General features: G+C 36.5%; 1 protein-coding gene across 6 annotated transcripts in view; it reads right to left on the minus strand.

Moving 5' to 3' along the window:
• lima1a (LIM domain and actin binding 1a) overlaps positions 1 to 26,285 on the minus strand; it is a 43,581-nt gene that overhangs the window by 8,968 nt on the left and 8,328 nt on the right. For 2 of the 6 annotated variants that reach the window (XM_055013121.1, XM_055013124.1), the window contains exons 2-4: positions 20,630 to 20,803; positions 17,900 to 17,945; positions 9,086 to 9,490 (exon numbers count right to left, since the gene is read on the minus strand). In XM_055013121.1, the coding sequence (XP_054869096.1) occupies positions 9,086 to 9,490; positions 17,900 to 17,945; positions 20,630 to 20,803 (625 nt within the window). Of the gene's footprint in view, positions 1 to 9,085; positions 9,491 to 12,927; positions 13,116 to 17,899; positions 17,946 to 20,629; positions 20,804 to 22,248; positions 22,265 to 25,369; positions 25,387 to 25,459; positions 25,615 to 26,285 lie in introns of those variants that run through there. The other 4 variants (XM_055013122.1, XM_055013123.1, XM_055013125.1 and 1 more) reach the window with 4 other exon arrangements.

Raw genomic sequence — 26,285 nt, forward strand, 5'->3', positions numbered from 1 at the left:
CATCATGATACTGCCACCACCATGCTTCACATCATGATACTGCCACCACCATGCTTCACATCATGATACTGCCACCACCATGCTTCACATCATGACGCTGTCACCACCATGCTTCACATCATGATGCTGCCACCACCATGCTTCACGTCATGACGCTGCTACCACCATGCTTCACATCATGATGCTGCCACCACCGTGCCTCGCAGTGGGGATGGCAGTGATGTCCAAAAAAACTCGATTTTGGTGTAATCCAACCAAACAACCTTCTTCCAGTTTACTTCAGTCTCCCAAATGCCTTCTGGCGAACATTTTCAACAGTGATCAGGAGTACTGATGTCTTTATGCCACAATCACTGAGACACATTCACTGCACTCAGATGATCTTTATTTTACTAACTGTGAGACTTCTAACACCAGCTCTCAGCATCTGTGTTAAATTACCTGAGTCACTTTAAAAGGAGTAAATGCAATCACTTATTTTACATTTTTAATGAATTGACATTACTGTGTAGAAATCTGTTTTCACTTTAACATGAAAGAGTCTTCTTTTAAAAATTCTTGTCAGCGACCATGACTGACCATGATTAGAGGTAGACCGATATATCGGCCGGCCGATATTTTGGGCCGATATATGGACTTTTTTCAATATCGGCCGATGGCCGATATTTACAAATAAAAAGCCGATTTGTGCTTCTACAATCGGCTGAAAATTTTTTTTAAAATCGGTATTGGCATCGGCCTTTGAAAATCCCATATCGGTCAACCTCTAACCATGATTACAAGAAAAGTCTTTCAATGGGGGTGAAAACTTTTTATAGCCGCTGTATTTCTTGTAATCGCTTCAGACTGAGCCCTTTCTGGCTCGTACACCTGACGAGGATTTTGGCTTCGGTCGAGCTTCCCGCTGAGTCCTGACAGGCTCAGAGCGTCTGCAGGCTTCAGCAAGTCGAGCCGGGAGAGATTTCACAACAGAAAACAAAGCCGAGGTGAACGAAGGTCTGATTTACTGAAACACGGTGTGAAAGTACAGCTCGGACAAGTTAAAGCTCATCTGTGAATCATGCTTCTGCACTTCAGCTCTGGGAAGAGTCTCAAGCAAAACATAACATTCCTCTCGCTCTCTTTTGTGATTTAAAATGACAAGAGTTGTGATATTTTCAGTATGGTTATCAAATCCCATCAAAGGAGAAAAACCAGCAGAGAACTGATCTGATTAACAAGCATTATATGTGTATCCAAAGCCTGACTCACCTTATTTACAGAGGTTAAATAAAGCTTAGCCTCGGCAAATTAAATCTTTAGTGTGGTCAGCCTCACTAGAATACTAACAACTTTTGGTTTTAATAGTTCAAACAATAACTAAAATATGTTACTGTTACATCCAAATAACTCTAGACTGTAGTTACTTGCAAGTATCAGATGTTTTACGAGGTTTCTTCAATAATTATCAGACAAAATTTTTAAAAAACCAGCAGCATTTAGATCCATGAGCATTTCCAAAATGAAGGAGTTTAATGTACTTACACATGTGGAACAACAGCAGTAACTTTCTGAATTACTTTGTTTTTATATATAAATTATTCCGGACATGGAGACAGGATTGATCAGGTAACGGCTTCAGTTAAATAATTCATGTCTGGATATTATTTTACTGTAAGAGGTCAAAATATTGTCTGTTTTATTATAGATATTTCCATTTCACAGTCTCAAAGCAGTGAGATTACTGTGACTATAGATGTTTTAATTAGTATAATCATTGAAGTAACAACCAAAATATGGCAACAGGAAGCTGAGTTATATTTATGTTGCTGTACATATGAATATTTTTAATATTTAGGAAGTATTAAAATAGTTAAATGTTGTTGTCAGCTACACAGTCAGGCTGATTATTGTTGTTTATTTGAGGTATTATTGTATTTGTGGACTTTATGGGTGGATTTTTTCCATTAAAACCCAAAATGGCATCTCTTTTACTGACATAGTTTTCATCTCTATAAACAGTTTTTGCTAGAAACTGCAGCCATTTTATGAGTTAAAAAAAAGTATAAGGTATTTGGGATACATTTTAAAGATTGAAATAAGAATAAAACAAAAGACGAGTTAGTGACGTGGGAAAGTACTGAGAGATGGACTAAGATGTTGGTAATTAATTGGTAATCTGATGTTTGTTGACATTAAGAAAAACAGGGTTAAGGCCAAATGTCTTATCCTCTGAACCACAACCAACACACTACTTAATCCCTCTGTGCACTGGATCTATAAAACCTGGAGCCTCTGTTGATTACTTCTAGTAATTTAATAATTCCACAGATCATCTGTGATCCTAATCCTCTGCCAATCTGCCATATTTCTGTAAACGAAACACAAATTACCTCACATGTTTTGACAAACACAGAGGTCTGGTGATGACTTTAGGTTTTATTATTTACAGTTTTTTTTGTTTCATCTGCACCAGGGGTGGCAAACATGTGGCCCGGGGCCAAAACCTGCCCACTAGAGGGTCCAATCTGGCCCACAGGACGACTTTGTAAAGTGTAAAATTTATAGATGACATTAACTGCAGATGGCAAATTTATAAAATTATAAATTTAAAATCATTTCTAGACGTTGACAAGTTTTGATCATAAAGCAAAATACTATATGGCTCATTGTTCTTTTGTCATTTTGTGTCTCGTTTTTGTAATATTTTGTCTTGCTTTTGTTGTTTTTTATCTTGTTTTTTGTCTGACTTTTGTCATTTGTCTCATGTTTTTGTCGTTTTGCGTTTCCTTTTTGTCTCACTTGTTTGTCTTATTTTTGTCATTCTCGTGTTTGTCGTGTCTTTTTATGTCTCATTTGTGACGTTTGTCCATTTTTTTGTCATTTTATGTCTCGTTTTTGTAATATTTTGTCTTGTTTTTGTTGCTTTTTGTCATTTTTTTTGTCTGACTTTTGTAAAAGTAAAATATTACATTGCTCAGTTCCAGATACCTGCAGCTAAATGTTTTGTGGCTTTGTAGACAAACTGTGATCTGTAAGTTGTAATGTGTAAATGATAAACTTTGTATTACGAAGTTGTAAGTTCAGTTGGCAGCTTCTCAACTCAGGTTAGGAGTTCCTTGTTGTCCTGTTTGTTAACGTGTGTTTTGAGGCACTTGTTTGTTTAGTTCTTTTGTTGGCTGTGGATGTTGCTGGTGTTTAAATTTGGCTAAGGAGTTAGCTGTTTTGTTTCCGTTTAGCTAGCTTTTATAACTCTGTTAGCCTTCATTTGTTTTTATTTGGTTATTTGATTTAGCAGCATCCACCAGCCCTGCTTTCTTCGTACTGTCACTGTTCTTTTGTAAGCAATAAACTGCTAAACCAAACCAATAACCTAAGTTTTTCTGGGTTGCACCCAGCTGACGCTAGAGAAGAATTATGGAGGCTGCATTGCCGACTACAAAAGGAGGTTTGAGAAACATTTTGGGTGCAAATTCGGGACTCTCGTGTCGCTACACAGCATTTAGACCAGTTCCAGAAAGAACAAACCCATAATATGGGTGAAATCTCAAAAAATGATGAGATTGATGATGTACCTAGCTGTCTTTCAACAAGTTCAACAGTTATTATGAGGCAGGTTATTAATGGTACCACTAGGTCTACAGTACGACCACACCATATGCTGTTTCAGCTTGAACATTGCAAAGTTTACATACACAAGAGTCTCATTACATAAAACACAATATGAAGTGACACAAATTAACTCAAACTCATCAACCTCAAATTAAAACTCATACTCATCTAATTTTCTTCTACAAGATTTAGTTACAAAAAGGAACGCAAAATCAGCTGTAGAGAAATAATTCAGCTACAGAAAGAATAATGTTGACCAAAACTAAGTGTTACCACCATAACAGGAAACCCAACTAATTAGTTTGACCATTAAAATCTGCACCACAAACATCTGTATGACACGCAAAAGAAAGCAAATATTTTCAATGCCTTTGTCAGCGGTGCACCAATTAAAAAAGTTTCCAACTCATTTTTTAGCGTCTATCAATAGGCAGATGTTCAGAAAGTGAGCAGTTCTGGGGTATAACTATAATAAATATGATGTATTTCTGTGGTTATTTAGAATATTCTATCATTTTCCCTCTACAAGATACACTGAATTCAAACAATAAGCTTTTTAAAGTCTCATTTTGATGCACAGATTTGCAAACAAAATATTTCTGTAAAAATAAACAATAATCACGAACTGAACGTTGATCAAAATAGTTGCTTTTATCATTTTTATGTTGCAGCTTTAATCAACACCAATGTGCTGAACATTAATACTAACTGAATTCATGGCCACCATATAAACAAGTCTAATTTGACTTTTATTAGGCCTGTTTTTCTAACACTTTCTTTAGGATATCTGATTATTTAGCTGTTAAATGCTCTATTATGTTCACCAGCTCATTGCTAAACGTGTCTTTTTGCAGTTTGATGCCAAGCGGGTTGAGTACAGTTGGCTTTTAGAGCATTTCACTCACTTCTGTAGCTGCAAACAACATACTAGAAGTGGTGAGAGTGAACCAACATGGTTAAAGGCTGTAAAACCAAACCAATGACATTTCTAACATGTAAACAGTCACAAGGTTCTTTGTTAATATAAAAATAAAGATCATAGCAGCTTAAAAACCCAGCATGTTGCCACTGAATACTTAAACTTCCATCCTTCAATCAGGCAGGAACCAGACTATAATAGGTGATGTAATTGTGCCAAGCATACGGGGACAGTGATCATTAATTATACACAACATCCTGAATCATCATCTGTTCATCAGCAGCGGGCAGGAAAAGAAACTCCGGTTGTAAGTGGTTTTAAAGAACGAGGAGACGAATCCCAACAAAAGAAAGAGCGGCTCTATTCCCAGAAGGGTGGATTATCCTCCAGGGAGCAGCTTTGTCGGGTGGAGGCCGGTCTGCAGGAGTGTACACGAGGAGGGGGTGTAAACATTTTGGGGGAGGCGGTCGGCAGGATGTAAACAAGCACATGAGGCCCGGCTGAGTCTCCGGAGACTGGATCAGTGGAGCAGCCAGACAAAGAATCTGCTTCTAATCCTGATTCTGTTAAAGCTCCCGCACAGACAAAACAGACACTTTACAGTCTAAGACAACACCCTGTTTTTACATTAACTCAACAAAGAGGGGAAAAAAGCACCTCTACAAACGTTAACACACCCTCACAACACCGCCCTTTAAAGTGGGCCGACACAATCACAAAGAGCCTCTGATGAAGTCTAGAAAGTGGCCTTTGAGAAGCTGTTTTCGCTGCAGGTACTTGTTTTTTTTCCCAGTTAAAAAAGGCTTCATTCAGACAACAAGACCAGGCAGAGAAAGTAGAAACACTGAGAATTAAACGTCATATCTACCTCTGGGTGAAGAAGACCGGAGTGTGAAAGAAATAAAAAGCCACAGTGGATGAAGAGCAGCTTCAGTTTGATGTCTGGAAGCAGCTCCGGAGGACAGACTGAGGCGGCTTAGAGCCTCCGGAGGTGGTTTTAGGGAGGAGGAGGGACAACCGGGGGCAGCGACAGGGAGCAGGTGGTCCTGGGGGGGTAAAGTGTGCCGGGGCGCTACAGACGGGGAAGGGGGAGGATATTAGGGGAGGGGTTTCAGATTTTTTACTGTGTCATGGAGCCACCAAGCTTCAGAATAAAGCTGTAGGAGAACAGGGAGTGATGGAGGGGGAGGAGGAGCAGCTGGTTTAGGGAGGGTGATGGAGGGAGGATGGAGGGAGGGAGGGAGGGAGGGAGGAACATGACGGGAGGAAGGAGGGAGGAAAGAGGGAGGATGTAAGGCAATGGAGGAAGGAAGGAGGGAGGATAAAGGGAGGAAAGACGGAGGAAGGAGGCAGTGAGGGAAGATGAAAGGAAGAATGGAGGACGGAGGGAGGATGAAGGAAAGATAGAGGGAGGGAGGAAAGATGGAAGGAGGATGGAAGGAAGAAGGGAGGAACGTGACAGGAGGAAGGAGGGAGGAAAGAGGGAGGATGGAAGGCAATGGAGGAAGGAAGGAGGGAGAAAGGAGGGAGGATGAAGGGAGGAAGGAGGCAGTAAGGGAGGATGAAAGGAGGAAGGGAGGACGGAGGGAGGATGAAGGGAGGAAGGAGGCAGTAAGGGAGGATGAAAGGAGGAAGGGAGGACGGAGGGAGGATGAAGGGAGTATGGAAGGAGGATGAAGGAAAGATGGAGGGAGGATGTAGGGAAGGAGGGAGGATGTAGGGTGGATGGAAGGAGGGAAGATGGAGGGAGGACGGATGGAGGGGGAAGGGAAGACGGAGGGAGTAAGGAGGGAGGATGGAAGGAGGACGGAGGGAGGAAGGAGGGAGGATGAAGGGAAGATGGAAGGAGGGAGGATGGAGGGAAGATGGGAGGAAGGAGGGAGGATGAAGGGAAGATGGGAGGGAGGAGGGAGGATGAAGGGAGGCGTTTTTCTGATATGTGAGAGAAAACATGGTGGATGGACTGAAGGGGTGAGGAGCAGATGGAGGACAACAGGGATGATTGATGAGGTGAGGAGGGGGAGGAGGGCCTGAGGGAGTTTCAGATCAGCTGTCTGCAGCGATGAGCCCAAGAGGCTGAACTGTGACATCATCTGAAGCCAACAAAGAGGCAGGAGGTCGTCCTCGTCTCTACAGTGGAGGTTATTGTACGAGGCCCGACACTGTGTCTGCTGGGCTCCATAGATCTGCTATTACTGCTCCAGGATTTCCCCCAAACAATCCCTGCTTTGGTAGGAAAAATATGTAATGAAAGACTCGACCCCCGACTCCCCCACAGAGCTGCTTCATCTCACTGGTAAAAACCACAAACTGGAGGTTGGTGTGCAGCAAGTTTTCTCACTTTAATGGTCAAAAAACATTCTTTTCTGTAAAAGACCAAAACCACCAGTATTATCTGTGAATGTGATGCCAGATTCATTATTGTTGCTCAAAATCCTTCATAAGGGAATAATGTTGTACTTTTATGCTATTTCACAAAACGTCTTCTTTCAGATTTTTAAATAGAAAGAAACATCAGAAATGCACATTTACATGTTGCTTAATTGCCTCCATCTGACATTTTTGTAAATAAGCACACATTTAACAGGAAAAGCGCTGCGTTTCTGACAACGCTATATGAGGAAATGAACAGCTTTGGCCAAATACTGCACTGAGTGCTTTTCTGTTTTATGGTGTTTTTAATTCATTTCTGTCATATTTATGATCCACATATGGAAGAACCAGTACTTACATGCATGTTTTTTATTTTATTGTTTATTTTTCTACTAATATTTATGAATATTTACACTATCCCTTGCAAATTTCCCCACTGTGGGATCAATAAAAGCTTACTGTATTTCATCCTTCACTGTTTGAAAGACATTTTCTAGCACTTTAAAGGTGCACATTTTAACTTTGTTTAAAATAGACTTTCGTTTTAAAGGTTGAGTTTCTGCTGATTCTGGGGGTTAAAACTGCTTCTTAGAGCCTCATAATGACTCGTAACGTTCTCCTGCCGTTCTAAAAGCTTCCCTGTGTCGAGGAAACTCAGCGGATATCGCTGCACCTCCAGCACTTCTGCAGTTTCATTTGCCTCCAGCTGATGCATGACAGGAAGTTAAATTCCTCCACTTTTATGCTCCGCAAATAACAATTAGCTGCCTGAGGAGCGTGAAGCAGAACTCAGAGATGTTTCCTGCAAGTCAGCTGAGTGAGTGTGTGTGTGTGTGTGTGTGTGTGTGTGTGTGTGTGTTGCACCATGTGACTCTCAGCATGACAGCACTGCAGGGATTCAACCTCTTTGAGAACAAGACACTTTTTTATTGTCTTTTGCTCGAACTAGTGAGAGTCTTGAAGCCGTCTTGTTGGAGTTTAAACTAAAGACACACTAAACTTTCACTACACCGATTTTAAAATGAGTCAAGAAGCGCTGATCAGCAGAAATCGTGCACACAAGTTGGTTAGCTGGATGGATAGACAGATATAATTAAAGGTATCCAGCAGCTAATACAGGTTGCATTTTAAGAAAAATAAGAAAAAATAGGGCATAAATTGTGCAGGAAAATAAACAGATGGGGAGACTAATAAAAGATTACATAAAAACTCAAAAAACCTAGAAAGACATTTTTAAAAAAAGCTAATAAAAAACCTATGTACAAACTAATAAAAACCTAGATAAAAAATAATAAAAAATTATATAAAAACTAATTTAAAAAAAACTATATAGAAACCAATAAAAAAATCTAAAAGTTAATAAAAAATTTATAAATACTAATAGAAACCTAAATAAAAGCTCATAAAAATCTATATAGTCTTCTCTGTGGTTGCTCCAATTTTATGGAATAACTTACCTTTGACCCCTTCACTGTCCATTTTTAAAACTTGTCTTAAAACACACTTTTATTTCTTGGTTTTCCATCCAGCATGAGATTTTCATTTTGTTTTTAGTGCCTTTATTGTGTATTTCTGATTTTATTTGTTTTCAGTGCCTTTATTGTGTATTTCTGATTTTATTTGTTTTACTGTTTTTATTGTATTGTATTGCCTTGTTTTGGATGTACAGCACTTTGTTTCAACTGTGGTTGTTTAAAGTGCTATATAAATAAAGTTGGATTGGATAAAAACTAATAAAAACCCATAACAAACTATATAAAAACCAATATAAAAATTGCTTCTATCTTAGCTAACTCTATAGCATGTTTTTTTTTTTTTTTTAAAGTTTACTGTATTTATCTGTATTTTTAAAGATACTCCAGTTCCTTCATGTCTTTGTCCTTGATGCTGACTTCTTATTTCACTCATGATGTGTCTTCTAGCATACAAAAACATGTTGACAAGGTAAAAAAAATGGATTTTTACAGCAGGGTTCTTCAATCTTGCAGCTGGTGGAGCTAAATTTAACGGCTTTAAATGCCGTTGGACACAAAAACCAATAACAAAGCAAAAGTTTATGAATTTAAAAACTTAATCTGAAAAGGAACATGGACAGATGTTGTTTTTTGGTTTGTGAATGCAGCGTTTGATTTCATGTGCACAGTAAAATATCAGGGAAAAAGCTGCTTCGCCATCACAGGGAAGAAGATTAGCAGGACTCACCTGGTTCTCCAGGTTCTCTCCTCTCTCAAACATCATCTTGAGGCTGTTCAGAGGAACGCTGGGCTTCTCACATTCAGGAACTTCAGCTGATCCGGTTCCCTCCTGAACCTCCGACTCTCTGCTGGGCTTCGCCTCCATATCCGACAGATCCTGAGCCGACCGGCTGGTTTCACAGTGAATCTGGTTCTCCGACTGTGTGGTGGGATCAGATATGTTCTTGATCTGTGATGCTGGCGTAGGTTTGGCTCCTGCTGACGGATCGATGTGGCTCTGAAGGTTGTTGGAGCTGCAGGATGAAGCCTGAGGTTCAGTCCTGAAGCTGGATGATTGTTGTTGTTGCTCCCAGCGTTTCTTTAAAACGCTCAGGTTTCCGCTGCGTAGCGACGAAGGCAAAGGATCCACAACCTGCAGAGAAAAGACAGATAAAATACATAAAACTGGTTAAAACTTTCTACATTCTACAGCTTTGTTAATTCAAATACGTCTCATGAAGTTACACTGGATCCAACTGAAGACAAAAATCTTTTAAAACAGCTCAGAAATATACATACAGAGGAGTGAAAATGCTAATAAATTCCATAAAACAGCTGCTCACTGCAGTTTTTAGCAATAGTTACTCAAAAAGGTACAAGCAAGACATTTGTTGTGGAGATTTTAAGAGGCAGATTAATAAAGCTTTGATTTACTATTAAAAAACACATCATTGCTGCAGTAAAACCCAAAGGAAGAAGCTACACAATGTTCCTGACACACAGATAACTTAAAATAGGTGACAATAAATTGATTTCCAAAATATGGATGTGATCTTTGGACTCTTCTTGAATTCTGAGGTAAAACTGAATAAATGTGAAAATAAAATAAACATTAAATAAATGTGAAAACAAGTAGGATGATATTTTTTGCATACTTATTTGTTTATTTTATTGTAGGTTAATTTTATTGTCATTTCATTTTTATTGAATTTAAATTCTAGTTTAAATTATTGTTGTTTTAATTTATATTTTATGTTTTTTATTTCAGACATGTCACAATACCACAAAGGCAAAAAGAGAAGAAAAAAAGAGATCACACAAAATGAAAAGAAAACCAAAACCTTAAACTAACATCTGAAAACAAGTAGGATGAAGTCCAGCATATTAACTCCTACCAGTCTGTACATCTCATATCTTACTGTTGATGAGCCATAATAAAGCAACCAAGGTTCAACAATATTTGTATTAAACTAAAATAAAGGATACTAAAGTGGACAAATGCTGGTCTGACCAGGAATTAAAGAAGACAAAACTATTTATTGAAGCATTTGTCCTTCATATGTTAAAGTCTGAGCTTTTCTCATGAAGATAACATGAAGTTTGCAGCCGAAATAATGAAGATAAAGCAGAGTTCAGTCAAAACCAAACTACTGCACCGGATACACCAAGGTAGAGATAAATTCTGCTATAAAATACTTTTTAAGAAACCCAAAGAACACCTTTACTGTTGCACATTATTATGTCTTAGAAGCAGACATTTTCTAAAATATAGTGAAACATCAGGTGTCTGGTTTAGTCTGACCAGGGGATGAAATCAAAGTCATAGAGGACAAAGAAAAACAGCAAATTCTCACATTATAGAGAGACTAAAATACTGTCAAGTTTACATCCATCTGTTCCTGACTTATATTGTTGAATAACAGCCAGAAAAGTGTTTCTGCTGAACATTATGTGAACCTGACTTTTGAGATTGTGGATATTAAATCTCATCACTTTATCATATGATCAAACAAATCTTTACCAGGACTCAACAATGACACATAAACTTCTGAACTGTGTTTCCTGTTAGACATTTGTGGGAATTTTTGTCACAATCAGATTATTGAGTTACAATGAAAAATGTGTTTTATGAGGCAACGGTGACCTTTAACCAACTAAATATGATCCGTTTTTTGTTAAGTTCAACTGGATGTTTGTATGAAACTCCTCAACTGACACTGAATTGAACTTAGTCGATATTCTGCACATTTTCAGGTTTATAATGATAGTTAAGAGACCTATTAGAATACATTTACATGCTTTTCCTCTACTTTACTACTTCGCTGCAGATTCTGTTTTATCTCTCTTTAAGACACGCCCCTCCTGAAAAGCTCTGCTCTGATTGGTCGGCTGGAGACAACATTCATTCATAATTTCTGTTTGACTTGATTCAGACTTGCTATGACGTCATGCAAATGTGTTAATAACAAAAATTGTGAGATCAATATGGCTGCGGTTTTTGGAGTTGCCCTCCAGTGACTGCACCACCCAGTTGCATGATGGGAAACACACAGCGCTCACCTGATCAAACAGCTGATTGGTTCAGATGTTGGCTAAACAATATGTTAAACTGAAGCCAACTCACAGATATTTTAATTTTATTAATCTGATTTTAAAATGACAAAAAATGACATAAAATTGTCCAAAATGAACCAAAATATGCTTATAATGACTCAAAGTGTCCAAAATGACAGATAATCATACCAATGTCTTGAAAACTGTAAAAATAAATAAATAAATAAATCACTCAAAAGTATCTAAAGTGAGGTAAGATCTCTCCAAAATTATTTGAAATTTGTTGAAAATAAAATCTTTTCCAAAATGACAAAAAAGTCCAAAGATAAGATAAAATTATCCTAAAAGACCCATAATTTGTCCAAAAGAAATCTAATTTTGTCCTAAATGACTTCAAAGTATGCTCATGATGACTCAAAATGTCCAAAATGACAGAAAATATGCTTATAATGACTCGAAGTGTCCAAAATGACAGATAATCATGCAAAAAAAAATGTAATTAAAAATGTCACAAAAACTAGAAAATGTTATTTACAACATCCCTGCTGGACTTGTTTTGTCAAAATCAAACTGCAGAAGTAAAAGAAGACAAGAAACTTCAACTAACTAATTTTGTGTCAGTCGAGGTCATTATGGGGGTTTTAGCATTGAATAAAACATTAGCTTAAGTACAACTTAAGTAAAAAAAGTACGAAGGTCTATTAATTTAGTAATTATTTATCTATAAAATGTCACAAAAAGTAGAAAATGTCCTTTACAACATCCCTGCCAGACTGTTTGTCCAAATCGAGCTGTAGAGTCTAACCATTTTTGAAACAGTGTGTTAAGTTTTGGTTTCAGATTTGAATAAAAACATTAACTTAGGCACAAAAGTAAATTAATTTACCCATTGTCTGTCTAAAAAACAACACAAAAAATAGAAAATGTAAATTCGAATATTGCTGCTGGACTTGTTTTATCCAAATCAAACTGGAGAAGTAAAAGAAGACAAGAAACTTCAAGTAACTTTAACTAATTTTGTCTGTCAGGGTCATTTTGGGGGGTTTTAGCATTGAATAAAACATTAGCTTAAGTAAAAAAAGCACAAAGGCATATCAATTTACTAACTATTTGTCGATTAAATGTCATAAAAACTAGAAAATGTCCATCCCTGCCAGACCCGTTTTGTCCAAATCAAACTTTAACCGTTTTCGAATCAGTGTTCGGTTTTGGTTTCAGATTCGAAGAAAAACATTAAGTTGGCACAAAAGTCAATTAATTTACCCATTGTCGGTCTGTAAAACATCACAAAAACTAGAAAATGTACATTTCAATACTGCTGTTGGACTAGTTTTGTCCAAATCAAACTGTAGAAGCAAAAGTAGAAGAATTCAAGGTAAAACATTTTGCTGATTAATCACTTATTCATCCAATATTCTCTCGTCTTGTGTCCACCAAACTGTGAAGTCTCTCGTGCAGATCTAAAACATACGAGCAGATAACACTCTTTTCCACTGCCAGCCACACAAACAATCACAACAAACTGCGATGACTCACAGTTTCTAAGACGTTGGCAGTAAAGACTGAAGGATGCTGGCTGTTTCTCAATCTGCTCTCAGTTTGCTCAATAAATTCCATCAATGTTGGACTCATGCCGACTGATTCTCAAACTGCTGAATGAAGCTAAAACTGAATGTGAACACGAGTCCAGACAAGTTAAAGTAGCAGCTCTGGAGGTAAAAGTCTCAGCTGAGTAAGAAGAGAAAAGACACAAGGAAGGAAACTTCTGAAACAAAAGACAATGAAGCTGCGTCAGCGAATCATCGTGCATATGTGGAAAAACCTGGAAAAACAAAGCCGAGAGTTAAAAACCTGAGATCAGACGAGCCGCCGTCCGGGTTTTAAATGTGTGTCGAAACGCTATGAGCTGCAACCAGATGTGAAGAAATGATCAGAATGAAGCAGCAGCAGCTCAACCCCCTACAGCAGCGAGGGGAGGAAACCGAGTGAAGGGTGAGGGGCGGAGAGGACAGAAAATCAGAAACAGAGCCGCTCAGTGAGGGAAAGGAAGGAAAATAAGTCCAGGAAATGAGAAAAAGGTAAAAGCAGAGAGCGAGAGGGAAGCGAAAAACTAACCCAAAGAGCTGAACACGGACTAAACCTGCAGAAATGAGAAACTTCCGATAAACCTTCACTGGTATCTACATATAAAAGTTTATTTTAGTGATGGAACATCTTTATCTAAATGAAAAATGCTGCAGAACATTCAGTTAAAATGTCAAAGACGACATAAAATTGTCCTAAATGAGCCATTATCCGTCTAAAATGGCTCAAATGTTGCCCAAAACATGTTCACAATGACTCCAACTGTCCAAAATGATTTTAAATTCGTGTAAAATATCAAAATATTTTCCAAAATGATTCAAAAAAGGTCAAAAATAAGATAAAATTGTCCTAAATGACCCATAATCCATCTAAAATGTTTAAAATGCTGCTCAAAATGATTTAAAAAAATGTTCATAATGACTCAAAATGTCCAAAATGACAGAAATATCTAAATGTCTTCAAAACTCTAAAAGAAAATTACTCAAAAGTGAGAGAAGACCTAACTAAAATGAAATTTGTTGAAAATATCAAACCTTTTCCAAAACGACTCATAAACATCCAAAAATACGATAAATTGTCCTAAAAGACCCATAGTTTGTCCAAAATGAATCAAATTTTGTCCTTAATGACCTCAAAATATATTCATAACTTGAACTATCTAAAATGACAGAAAATCATTCAAAAGGACTTGAAAATTCTAAAAATAATTACTCAAGTGTCCAAACTGACAGAAGATCCGTCTAAAATGTTTTAAAATTTGTTGAAAATATCTAAATCTTTTCCAAAATGACAAAAAAAATGTGAAACATAAGATAAAAATTGTCCTGAAAGACTCATAATTTGTCCAAAATAAATCAAATTTTGTCCAAAGGAGTCAATATATGTCTAAACTGATTCAAACTTTTCAAAATATTGTCTAAAACAACTCAAAAAATGTCAAACAAATAACCTACAATTGCCCTAAATGACACATAATCTTTAAAAAAAAAAAAAAAGACCCAAAATGACTTAAAAATATGTTCATAATGGCTTGAAATGTCCAACATAACAGAAAATCATTCAAAATGTCTTGAAAACTGAAATAGATTACTCAAAACTGTCCGAAAAGACCCATAATTTGTCCAAAATAAATCAAGTTTTTTTCCAAAGGAATCAATATATGCGAAAGTGATTCAAACTTTTCAAATTCTTTTCCAAAATGACTCAAAACATGTCAAAAATAGATACAAATAATGTCAAAAATAGCCTAAAATTCCCATAAATCACCCATAATCCATGTAAAATAGTTTAATATTTTGCCCAAAGTAACTCAAAATGTGTTCATAATGACTTGAAATGTCCAAAATGACAGAAAATCATTCAAAATGTCTTGAAACTGGAAAAAAATACTCAGGTGTCCAAAGTGAGAGAAGGTCTGTCCAAAATAATTTGACATTTGTTGAAAATATCAAATTCTATTCCAAAACGACTCAAAAAAGTCCAAAAATAACATAAAAACCGTCCTAAAAGACCAATAATTTGTCCAAAATGAATCAAATTTTGTCCTAAATGACTTCAAAATACGTTCAGATTGACTCAAAATGTCCAAAATGACAAAAAAACAGGCTTGTTCTTTGAATTATGGAAAATTAGGAGGTCTAGGAGTCACTGGAAAGTGAAGACTGTCATGATAAACATTACAAGGGGATGTAAACTTTAGTTCACAACTGTAAATGACAATCGAATATTAAAGTGTAACTTTACAACAAAGTCCCAGATGTATGCAGACTTTATGTACTAGTAAAGTAAAAAGGCAGAGGATGAAATGTGGAATGCAGTCGAAACAATCTGACATAAATAAAAATGAATTGCTTAAGCTGAAATCACTGACTGCTGTTGAAGCTCCATTTGAAACGTATTTTGTCGATGCTATAGAGGCTGAACACACTATGGAAAACATAAGAGGCCATTGGCTGTTATTCAAACAAAGGAGTCACAAGATCGACAGAAACCAAGACGTGAAACTGTGATAATGAGGTCTGAGAGGATCGTATGTTAATAATCTGTCTGCTCCGTCATGCTGCTTCTTCACACCGTTGATGTTCTGTTCTGTTCTGCACACATGACTTTTACTGTCTGAGCCTCCGGGAACATTAACACAGGAAATCCCCTTTGATGCTGCTTTCTTCTTTATTCTTATCTGAACCGAGGGTCTAAAGATAAAGGAGGTGTCATTGCACAGAATATAAAGCTGCTCTGAGGCAAATTTGTGTGTGTATAAGTTTGGATTCATAGAAATGTCCTTATTTTTGAAAGAATAGCATTTTTTTCAGATGAAGATAACATTAAATTGATCAGAAATACAGTCTAGACGTTGTTGTTTGTCGTTTCCAGCTGAAATGACTATTGTAGCTGGAAACAGCTGATTTTTAATGGAATATCTCCATAGAGGTACAGAGGAACATTTCCAGCAACCATCACTCCTGTGTTCTAATGCTACATTGTGTTAGCTAATGGTGTTGAAAGGTTAATTGATGATTAGAAAACCCTTGTGCAATTATGTTAGCACATGGATAAAAGTGTGAGTTTTCATGGAAAACATGAAATTGTCTGAGTGACCCCAAACTTTTGAACGGTTAAGTACATATACTTGCATTCCAGAACAGAAAACTGTGTTTTAGTGGTTGTATGCTATTCTTGATTAATCTCTGACTTCTGGCTCAAATTTAGGTCTAAAAACATGAATGCAGTTTTGAATTACCCATTCCTGTTCAACATGGTGAAGAATGGGGAGCTTAATGAGAAAGGCAGAGTCTGAATTAAAGCACTTCATGATACTGGATGGTCTTTGAGACAAAGTGATCTCCCAGTGTGGTCTAGTATGCCTTGTACTCGATTGCAGAGACTGGTACTTAGAAAATGCACGATGGAAGAGGCCGAAAACGAAAGCTTACTGAAGCAGATGTTTCCAGATTTGAAGTACTACAGACAGAAGGAAGACCACTGCTGAACATCAGGCAGAGATTAATGATTCTAGATGAGAATCTGAGAAAGTCTCCAGAATGACCAGAAGCAGGCAACTGAAGGAACAAGGCTTACAGGCTTAAATAGCTGCTAAGAAGCCATTACTGAGGCCTGCAAACATCCAAAAACACCTAAAATGTGCCATAAACACTGGACTGTAGATGACTGGAAGATGATTCTCAGAATGAACGAGTCCAAGTTGGAACTCTTTGACCAGCATCGTCGTGTTCATGTCTGCAGAAAAGCTGGAGAATGTTTTGATGCTAGATTCATCACAGTGAAACACGATGGAGATGCCAGTATGGTATGGGGTTCCATTTGTGGAAACGACATGGACAAATTAGTTCAAATCAATGGTAACATGAACAAGAAGGTCTACCACAACATCTTGGTGCATCATGGAATCCGTTCTGGATTGAACCTGATTGGTCGTGGGCTCATATAGCAAGAAGACAATGACTCCAAGCAAACTTCAAAGCTTAGCAAAGATGACTGGACCAAGAAAAAGGAATCTGGAGAACTGGAAGTGATGCACTGACCAAGTCAAAGTCCAGATTCAAATCCTATTGAACAGAGCTGGGATTTATTGAGATTTATTGAATTAAAAAATAGATTGCACAAAGGTTTCATCCAATGCAAGTCTCTGGGAACAGCTAGAAACTATTTAGAACTCAACAAAAGAGACCGTCGAAAAGTCCATAAAAACAACAGCAGCAGGAATACAAGCTGTTAACAGAGCCAAAGGAGGTCATACAAAATATTAAGATTTCTGGTTAATATATGTGAATAAGGACTATTTAGTTGTTCCAGTTTATTATTTGCCTAATAAATGACAATACATTTTTTATTTTGAAACTAGTTATTGACAGATTTCTAAAATATTTGTGTTTTCTTGCTTTAATGATAGGAGATCTAATAAATTTGTTAATAACTGTATATATATAATCAAATATCCTCATTTAAATAGAAAACCTGGATCAGAGAACGTTGGGAAAATTTAAAACACAAGTCTCTTTGTCGCCATCATGAGGCCAGTTTAAGATCTGAAAAACTCCAAGAATTCAAATTTTTACTTCTACTTGAGTTATTCCCAACCTTCTAGCAATGAGTCTTTAAACTTTGATGTTGCTCAAACTGTCCTAAAAAACTCAACTACTAAACTCCTCCATATTTAATGCATAATAAAAATAAAGCCTCCACACTTCACCTTCACACTGCATCTATTTTAGTCTTAGTAGTAACAGGAGGCTTTTTTATTCAATGTGCTACAGCTGCTAATAATAAGACACAATCTGGTCTCTGGGGTTAAATATTTTTTTCTCTTTTAACTGTAGGAGGTTATTTAATTGCATTAAAGTATGAAAACACTGAAAATGACTGATTCTGTGTGTGAATGATCCATATTCAACAGGAAACGTACCATTTTCTTCCTCTCTGTGTTTCCCTCCTCTGCTGCCAGCTGGTACCTGACGAGGAAGAGCGAGAATTAGAGGATGGAAAATAACGACAAACAAAGAAAGACACTGAAGCAGCTGCTCCTTCTGAACACACCCAGGAAATTAATACGAAACGTCCCAAAACAGCAGATGATTTCATGAGATACTGTGAGTCTGGATGGAAAATCTTCAGCCCACGAAGGTCAAATGGTTGACTCAAAAGAGTAAAGTTCTGTGTGAAACAGCAGCTAAAACTCCTGCAGATGGACTGATTATAAAGTATTTATTTCCCCCATTGTCCCAACTTTAACGCAAATTCTTTGTGTTTCTATAACTGTGCACTTCTCCCCAAAATCCAGCCCGATTTATTATTTTCAGATTAAAATTCAGTGGGTTTGGACACCATTTTAAAGAAATCATCAAATTAAAAACAACTTAAAGACTTGAATTGGCCAATTGTTTTGTAAATTTGCTGATTTACGCCTATATGGTCACAAAAACTTATCAAAAAGCACATTATTATTGATCAGAGCACAGACAAATTATTATGAAAACATTCAGCTTCCTTTCATGTGACAATAAAAATAAATGTTCATCATTTTTGCTTGAGAAAAACTGGCAGTTGTAGTTTGATTGTCTATTGATTGATCAATTTAAACTCTAATCTTATATTTAAAACTAAGTACATAAAGTGAGTAAAAAAAAATACATAATTTAATAAAATTTAATAATATGTAACCCTGGATTTATGAAAATTTAAATATTTTTTATTACACGCACACACACACACACACACACACACACACACACACACACACACACACACACACACACACACACACACACACACACACACACACACACACACACACACACACACACACACACACACACACACACACACACACACACACACACACACACACACACACACACACACACACACACACACACTTATTTTATTTTTTCTTTCTTGTCTATCAATCAGATGGTGATTAGTAAAATCAACCAATGATCGTTGGTGATTTTTTCTTAAAGAAATACTAGAAAACTGAAGGACGGCTTCAGTTATTCTAACATTCGTTAGACATTTTAAATTTTTTTTTTTCAAATTTCATCAATTTATTAGAGCACTTCTCTGAACTTGTTTAGAAACATTCAATCCAAATTACTATTTGCATTTCTCTTATTTATTTTTTTGCCTTACTTATATTGTAATATCACATTTTATTATTTAATCCATCTCTGGTGATTTATTTTCTCTAGGATTGTGAAGCACTTCAGTCATTTTTACATTGTTTTAAATGTGCCTCTTAAATAACACATTTTGCTATTTAGTTTGAGAGTAATTTTCTCTTTATTTTAAAGCTAAATGTGAGGACAATGGAACACCTTCATGTTAAAGTGCATGCATCAGTTTAACTGACTTAAAATCAAACGTTTGTAGCATGAAAAAGACTTAATATATGCACAAAAGTCTTAACAGGAATTCATATTTGCATTCTACAAGGATGTTTATTGTCCATATTTAAAGAAAATACACATAAAATACCGTATTTGCACTTTAACAACATTTAATCAAACTATAAAGTTTCACACAAAGACATGTTAATCTAAAATAATAATAATCTTTTAGACATCTTTTGGTCAAGAAAATCATAGAAAAAACCTATTTTACTGATTTAATTTGCAGAACAGTCATCAAGAGTAACATCTTTCACTGTTTCTTTAAAACTTCTTTGGCTATTTTGAAGCTATAAAGCATAAAAAGCAGCTGTTCCAGTGAGATATGGTTGTATATAATTGTCATTTTTGTCATGGAACTTGTCCTTTTGTGTGAAAATATGTAGAAAAAAGTGTCGGAATTTAACATGTTTTATCTGAACAACCATCCAAAATGTGTTAAATTCCCAATAATTTAATAGAAAAAGCAATTTTCACATGTGAAAAACCATCTTCATGCATTATGCTTTGTTTGAACAACCATCCAAACACGTGAGAATTTGCTTTTTCTATTAAATTATTTGGAATTTAGCATGTTTTATCCAAATAACCATCCAAAATACACATAAAAGACCATTCAATAACATTTAATCAAACAATAGTTGCCACAAAGACATGTTATCTAAAAAATAAGAAAAAATAAAAATCATAGAAAACCTATTTTACCTATTTAATTTGCAGAGCAGTCTTCAAGAATAATGTCTTTCTCTGTTTCTTTAAAAACTTTTTGGGTTATTTTGAAGCTATAAAAGCATAAAAAGCATCTGTGGTTGTATATAATTATCACTTTTACCATAGCACTGGTCTTTCTGTGTGATAATATTAACAATCCAGCTGCTTCTCAACAGTCATGTTGGTGAATAATGTCAATAAAGACTAAATCCACTCCTGCTGGTCGGATGCAGTAAATACAGGAAACAATCTTCCATTCAGCCACTTCCTCATTTCACAACTGAGTAACTTGATCTGTGGTAAAGGGGAACAAGCTCCGTGTGGTAAAGAATCCATTTCAGCTCAGTAAAGTCTGTAAACCAGATAAAAAGGCTCCAGATAAACTGGTTTAACTGGTTCTCTGGCTGGTGCTGAGATAGTTCTTATAGAAAAACTGGAAACTGGAAACAGCTGAGTGGCGAGAAAGAAGCTGCGAGGAAACCTGGTGACCTGAGTTCAGATCCCAGTGCAGGTGAGGTGAATTATTTAACTCGACTCACTTGGAGAAGCGCTCGGCGATGGCATTGTTTTTCCCCCGGGTGGAGACGATGGACAGCTCCTTGGCGGTGACCCTCAGCGACTGAGATGCCCACTGACGGCGGGTGAACGGGGCGACGGAGGCCATGTTGGACGTCTGATCGATTATTCTGATGCAGGATTTCCAGGAACACACTCTGGGAGAAGAGAAAAACACTAAATATCTGCACAAAATCAGAGGAATGTGAAACTACAGCTGTGTTCTTTAAGGATTTTTATTGGTGATATTTAAAGAAAATACACAAAACATGTCTACATTCACGCCACATACTGCAGACGATGTAGTTAACATTTAAGCCAACAAGAAAGATGCATCAAAATAATAATACTACTGAACTTTAAAACATCTTTGACTCAAGAAAATCAAAGAAAACCAATTTTACTGATTTACAGTTTAATATTACGTTTTATTATTTCATGTATCTCCGATTTTCTCCAGGATTGTGCAGCACTTTGGTCAATTTAGTATTATTTTAAATGTGTGCTATTTATCGAGCGCATTTAAAGCAATAAAAATAAGATACATTACATCTTTTTTTTTGCTAAACATGGAGTGTAACTGAACAAGTTCCTGCTAATAAACTTAAAAAAAAAAAATCCATGAATCAGGATTTTAAGATGAAAACATTAAATATCTGCACAAAATCTAGATCTTTGGATAGACCGATTATTTGACATTCACCAATTATCAGTATCTGTGTTGTTATTGACCAATAATGGGTAAATTAAATGCTCTACTCTGTCTGTTGTCACTCTGTGGTCTCAGAAATGTCTGAACAAGAAACACAAACAGGAAATTAGCTTCTTTCAATGTAGTTAACGCTATGCTAACAGCTAGCAGCTAAGTTAGAACGCAGCCACAGATTAACCTGAAACAGAGTCTGGAAAACAATATTTAACTTAAAATCTGGACCTGAGTGGACAATTAAAGTGATAAAACAGAGAAATATTAAGAAAATAGTTATAGTCGCCCTTATTAATGAGAAACCTCATTATGAATGACAGGTTCTCTGCTATCACCTGCCATTAAAACATTACATTTAATGTGTGTCAGCTACAAACATCTGCCTTTCTTGATGACCAATAATCGGTTGATCCAGACTTTATTGAGCAGCAGCAGCAGCTAGCAACAGATAATAGACATTTTAAAAGATTCTCTTCATACATCATGTTGGGTCAGAACAACCACCAAACCATCATTTTTAATCATAGCACTGGTCTTTTTGTGTGAAAATATGTGGGGAAAATGTGGGAATTTAACATGTTTTGTCTGAACAACCATCCAAAACATGTTAAACTCACAAGAATTTAATAGAAAAGGCAATTCTAGCAACAGATAATAGACATGATCAGCCGTGTTTGCATTTAAACCTCATACTGCAGGCAGTTTAGTTAACATTTAAACCAACAATGAAGTCGCCTCAAAGACTCAGACAAACAAAACTAAACAAAAAGAAGATTCCTTTTCTGTTCTTCTCTACTCAAATAAGAACCCAATGCCATTTCTTTCATAAATAAATCATTCTTCCTGGGCGTTTGAACTTCAAAAACATCCTCACAGCTGAATAAAAGTCATACTCACATGTTTTCCTCTGTGGCTAAACATCACAGGAGCCAGTCAGCTCTTCATGTCAGTACAGAACCTCACTGAGGAGTCAATACTTTCAGTGACACGACACATTTCACTGAGTCAGAAAGTCAATAGAGCGTCACGCAGCCATTGACCATCTGTTCCCTGTTTCTCTGACGGAGCCCCGAGGGCGAAAACCAGCAACTAGACAACTGATACGTCGGCATCACACAAAACCCCTCCTGTTCACACACTTCTACCTGCTGGCTGATTCTGCAGCTTGGAGGCGGCAGACATGCAGCCGCATGCAGCAGCAGCAGCATCACTGCATAACTGTCATCTCTGAGTTATTCATGCTCCGGATGGATTAAACAATGAGGCCTGCAGCGGCTCCACGTCACCCAGCAGGTGGAACGATGTGGGACGTTTCCTAATTAGGACCGATTCATTAATTACGACAACACTGTCTCCTTTGTGTGCTGCTGCTGAAACAGCATTCCAGGAAAGTCAAGATATGTGAAAAACTGCATTAAACCCTCTTCTGTAGAGTTCAGATGATTATTTTCACTATTTATTAATGTACTGATTATTATCCTCGTCTATAAAATGCCAGAAAATAGCGAAAAATCATCTTTATATGTCATGTGTTGTCAGAATAACCATCCAAAATATATTAAGTTCACAATAATTTAATAGAAAAAGCATGTTTGGATGGTTGTTCAGACAAAACATGATGTATGAAGATAGATTTTCACATGATAATTTACTTTTTCTATTAAATTATTGTGAATTTACCATGTTTTGCATAGTAAATTCACAATAATTTAATAGAAAAAGCATTTCTAACACGAGAATTACTTTTTCTATTAAATTATTGGGAATTTAGCAATTCACAAAAACTTAACAGAAAACACAAATTCTCACATGTGAGAAGCTTTGAATTATTATTGCACAATACCTTCAGTGACTAAGTGATGATCACATACTGCAGGATGTTGCTTAATCACAACTGGGTGATCTATGTCTCCAACTACGAGAATATGAGAAATGTCTAATGACAAATACAGGGCATTATCAGCTCAACTTTGTTTTTTACTGCACAGCATAGTAAAAAATTCCCTTTCACAGAGTCCAATTCAGTTGGTTTTAAAGGTCTTAGTGAGTCAAAAACCATAATATTGATGAAACAACAAACAAAAAAGCAGAAAAATGTGAGAAAATGTCACATTTAACAAGCTAAAATCATCATATATTTTGCATTATTGAAAACGCATTTCTACAACCAGGGAAATGTGAGAAATGTCTACTGTAGGGCATTACCAATTCATCCGTTTCAAATCTGACTAAATTGTAAAAATGCCCTCAACTCAACTGTCACACGCAACAAACAGAAACCATCAAATGTTTGACACTTTGATGGGAATTGGGACCAGCTTATTAATTTCTGCAGCCATGAGAATGTCAGAATTGTCTGATGACAAATGTAGCGTATCATCGCTTCATCTGTTGATTATTTTTATGACTGAGTACTGAAAACACCCATAACAGACTCCAAATTATTTGGTTTTAAAAGTCTTACTGTGTCAAAAACTCTAAATATTAAGTAAAAAGATAAACAAAAGAGCAAGAATGACTGGAAATTGTCACATTTGATGATCCACAACCACCAAATGTTTGACATTAATTTTGGAAAATGCCTTAAATAATTAATTGATGGTCAACTGCTGGAGAATTAGGACGAGTCGTTATGATTTCTACAGCTATGAGAAACTGAGAACCATTTCCTATCTGATGATGGCATTATCATTTTACCTGCTGATATTTTTGACTGAGCAGCAAAAAAGCCACCATACAGTCTACTTTAATCATTTCCCAAGGTCTTAATCAGTCAAAAAGTTAAAATACTGAGTAAAAAACAACCAAAAAAGCAGAGAAACAGAAAACCGTCACATTTAACAAGCTAAAACCATCACGTTTGACTATTATCCAAAAAATTGCCTTAAATGACAAACTGCTCATCACCTGTAGGGAAATTAGAACCAATTTATTAATTTCTACAACCATGAGAAAGTGAGAACTGTCCTATCCGATGATTCAAGACCAAATGTAGGATGTTATCACTTCATCTATTGATTATTTTTGACTAAATACTGCAAATACTGATCACGGAGTGTAATTCATTTTTAAAGGTCTTAGTGAGTCAAAAACTCTAAATAATGAGGACAAAACCAATTTAAAAAAGCAGGAAATTGTGACATTTGACAAGGTAAAATCATCAAATGTTTGGAACTATTATCAAAAAATCCCTGAACTGAACAATAAATATTCACCTGTTGGTAAAATGGGATCAGCTTGTTAATTTCTACACCTGTGAGAATCTAAGAACTTTCCCATCTGATGATTGAAGACCAAATGTAGGGTATTATCACTTCATTCATTGATTATTTTTTGACTTAACAGAAAAAAACACTGAGTCCAAATTATTCTTATTCTATTTTTAAAGGTCTTAGTGAATCACAAACTCAAAATATTAAATAAAAACAACTAAAAAAAGCACCATTATTGAAAAGCTTAAGAATAATCATCTATTGGGAACTTAGGACTAATTCATTCATTTCCACAATCATGAGAACCGTCTGATCTGATGCGTCAAAGCCAAATGTCGGCCATTATCACCTCATCTGGTCATCATTTTAATGATAAAATAGTACAAATAGACTGATTGTGTGTCAAAATTCAAAGTTATTTAAAAACTCAGCAAACTCTCACATCTGAGAGGCTCCAAGCATCAAATATTTAACCTCCAATCAAGTCCTCCTGCAGTCATATTCTGCAGTCACCTCATGTGATCAAAGGTGAAACGCAAATGAAGGATTACAAAGAGTCCAGAACAACTCAGGCCACTGGAGTTGGCAGGAGATAACAAACAAAGCAGCATGTAAAGCTCATGCAAAGTTTCCAAGTTCTGTCTGGAAGACTAAAACTAAAAAAAAAAAAACCCAAAAAACCATCTACGTTTAAAGATAAAGTATCACAAAGTTCAAAAACAGCAGCTCTGGACGCCTAAATTAGAAAGTTTACAGATGAATTAAAACACACATATGCTTGATTTTAAACTTTTAAAGACACACACCTGTGAAATCTGCTGCTTTTCCAAGAATAAATAAAGAATAACTTAAAAATCAGCAAACTGGAGCTTCTGTTTGTTTAAATCTCCACCTACCTGCGACTGTCTCACTCTGTTTCAGAATCACTCTACTTCTGTATTTTCCTTCTCGTTTCACTCCTCAGCTGCTTCCACCAGAGCTTTTAGAGCAGACAGGAAGTGGGAGGAGCCACACCACTCCCATTCAACTCCTCTCAGCCAATGAGGAAGCAGCTTCTACCTCCACCTGGCAGGTAGGAGCTTCGACCAACAAACCGGCAGCAGCTCCGTGGGATCCAATGGCAGCAGAGAAGAAACCAGCCTGGAGGTCTGAGCCCAGAGGAGGGAGGTTAATGAGGGAGGATGGTGGGGGAGGTTGGGGGGAATCCCACAGTGGATTCCTGGAAGTGACTCCTGGCTGCCCACTTTATCACAAGGTCAAGACTTCAGAGGATGTGACTCACTCACAGCACCAGCTGACTGCAGTGAAAAGAGGCGGTGGGACAGAACAAAGGGAAGCTACTCAAAAACAATAATAAACAATAATGTTTTAAAGGAGAAATATGGAAAATGACGTGAAAACGGAGGAAAAATTTCATTTCCAGTGACTTTTTATGAGCTTTTTGCCCTTTACCACGATTAAAGCTGAAAGGATTAAAAACTTTAACTTCATTTGCACTTTTCAGGTGCAATATTTAATTTAATTTGATAATCAGTAAATTGTTTGAATCCTTTCTCAAGCAGAATCACTAAACATTCTCTTATTCCAGTTGCTCCAGTGTGATGAAATGCTTCTTTTTGGACCAGAAAAACACTTGTCAACATCAGTTTTCACCATGTTTTTAAAGCTATAATAATCTGCAAACACAACTTGCATATATCATCACCTTTTAAACAGATGTTT

The sequence above is a fragment of the Amphiprion ocellaris genome, chromosome 8 (genome assembly GCF_022539595.1).
Source record: "Amphiprion ocellaris isolate individual 3 ecotype Okinawa chromosome 8, ASM2253959v1, whole genome shotgun sequence".
NCBI classification, from domain to species: domain Eukaryota; kingdom Metazoa; phylum Chordata; class Actinopteri; family Pomacentridae; genus Amphiprion; species Amphiprion ocellaris.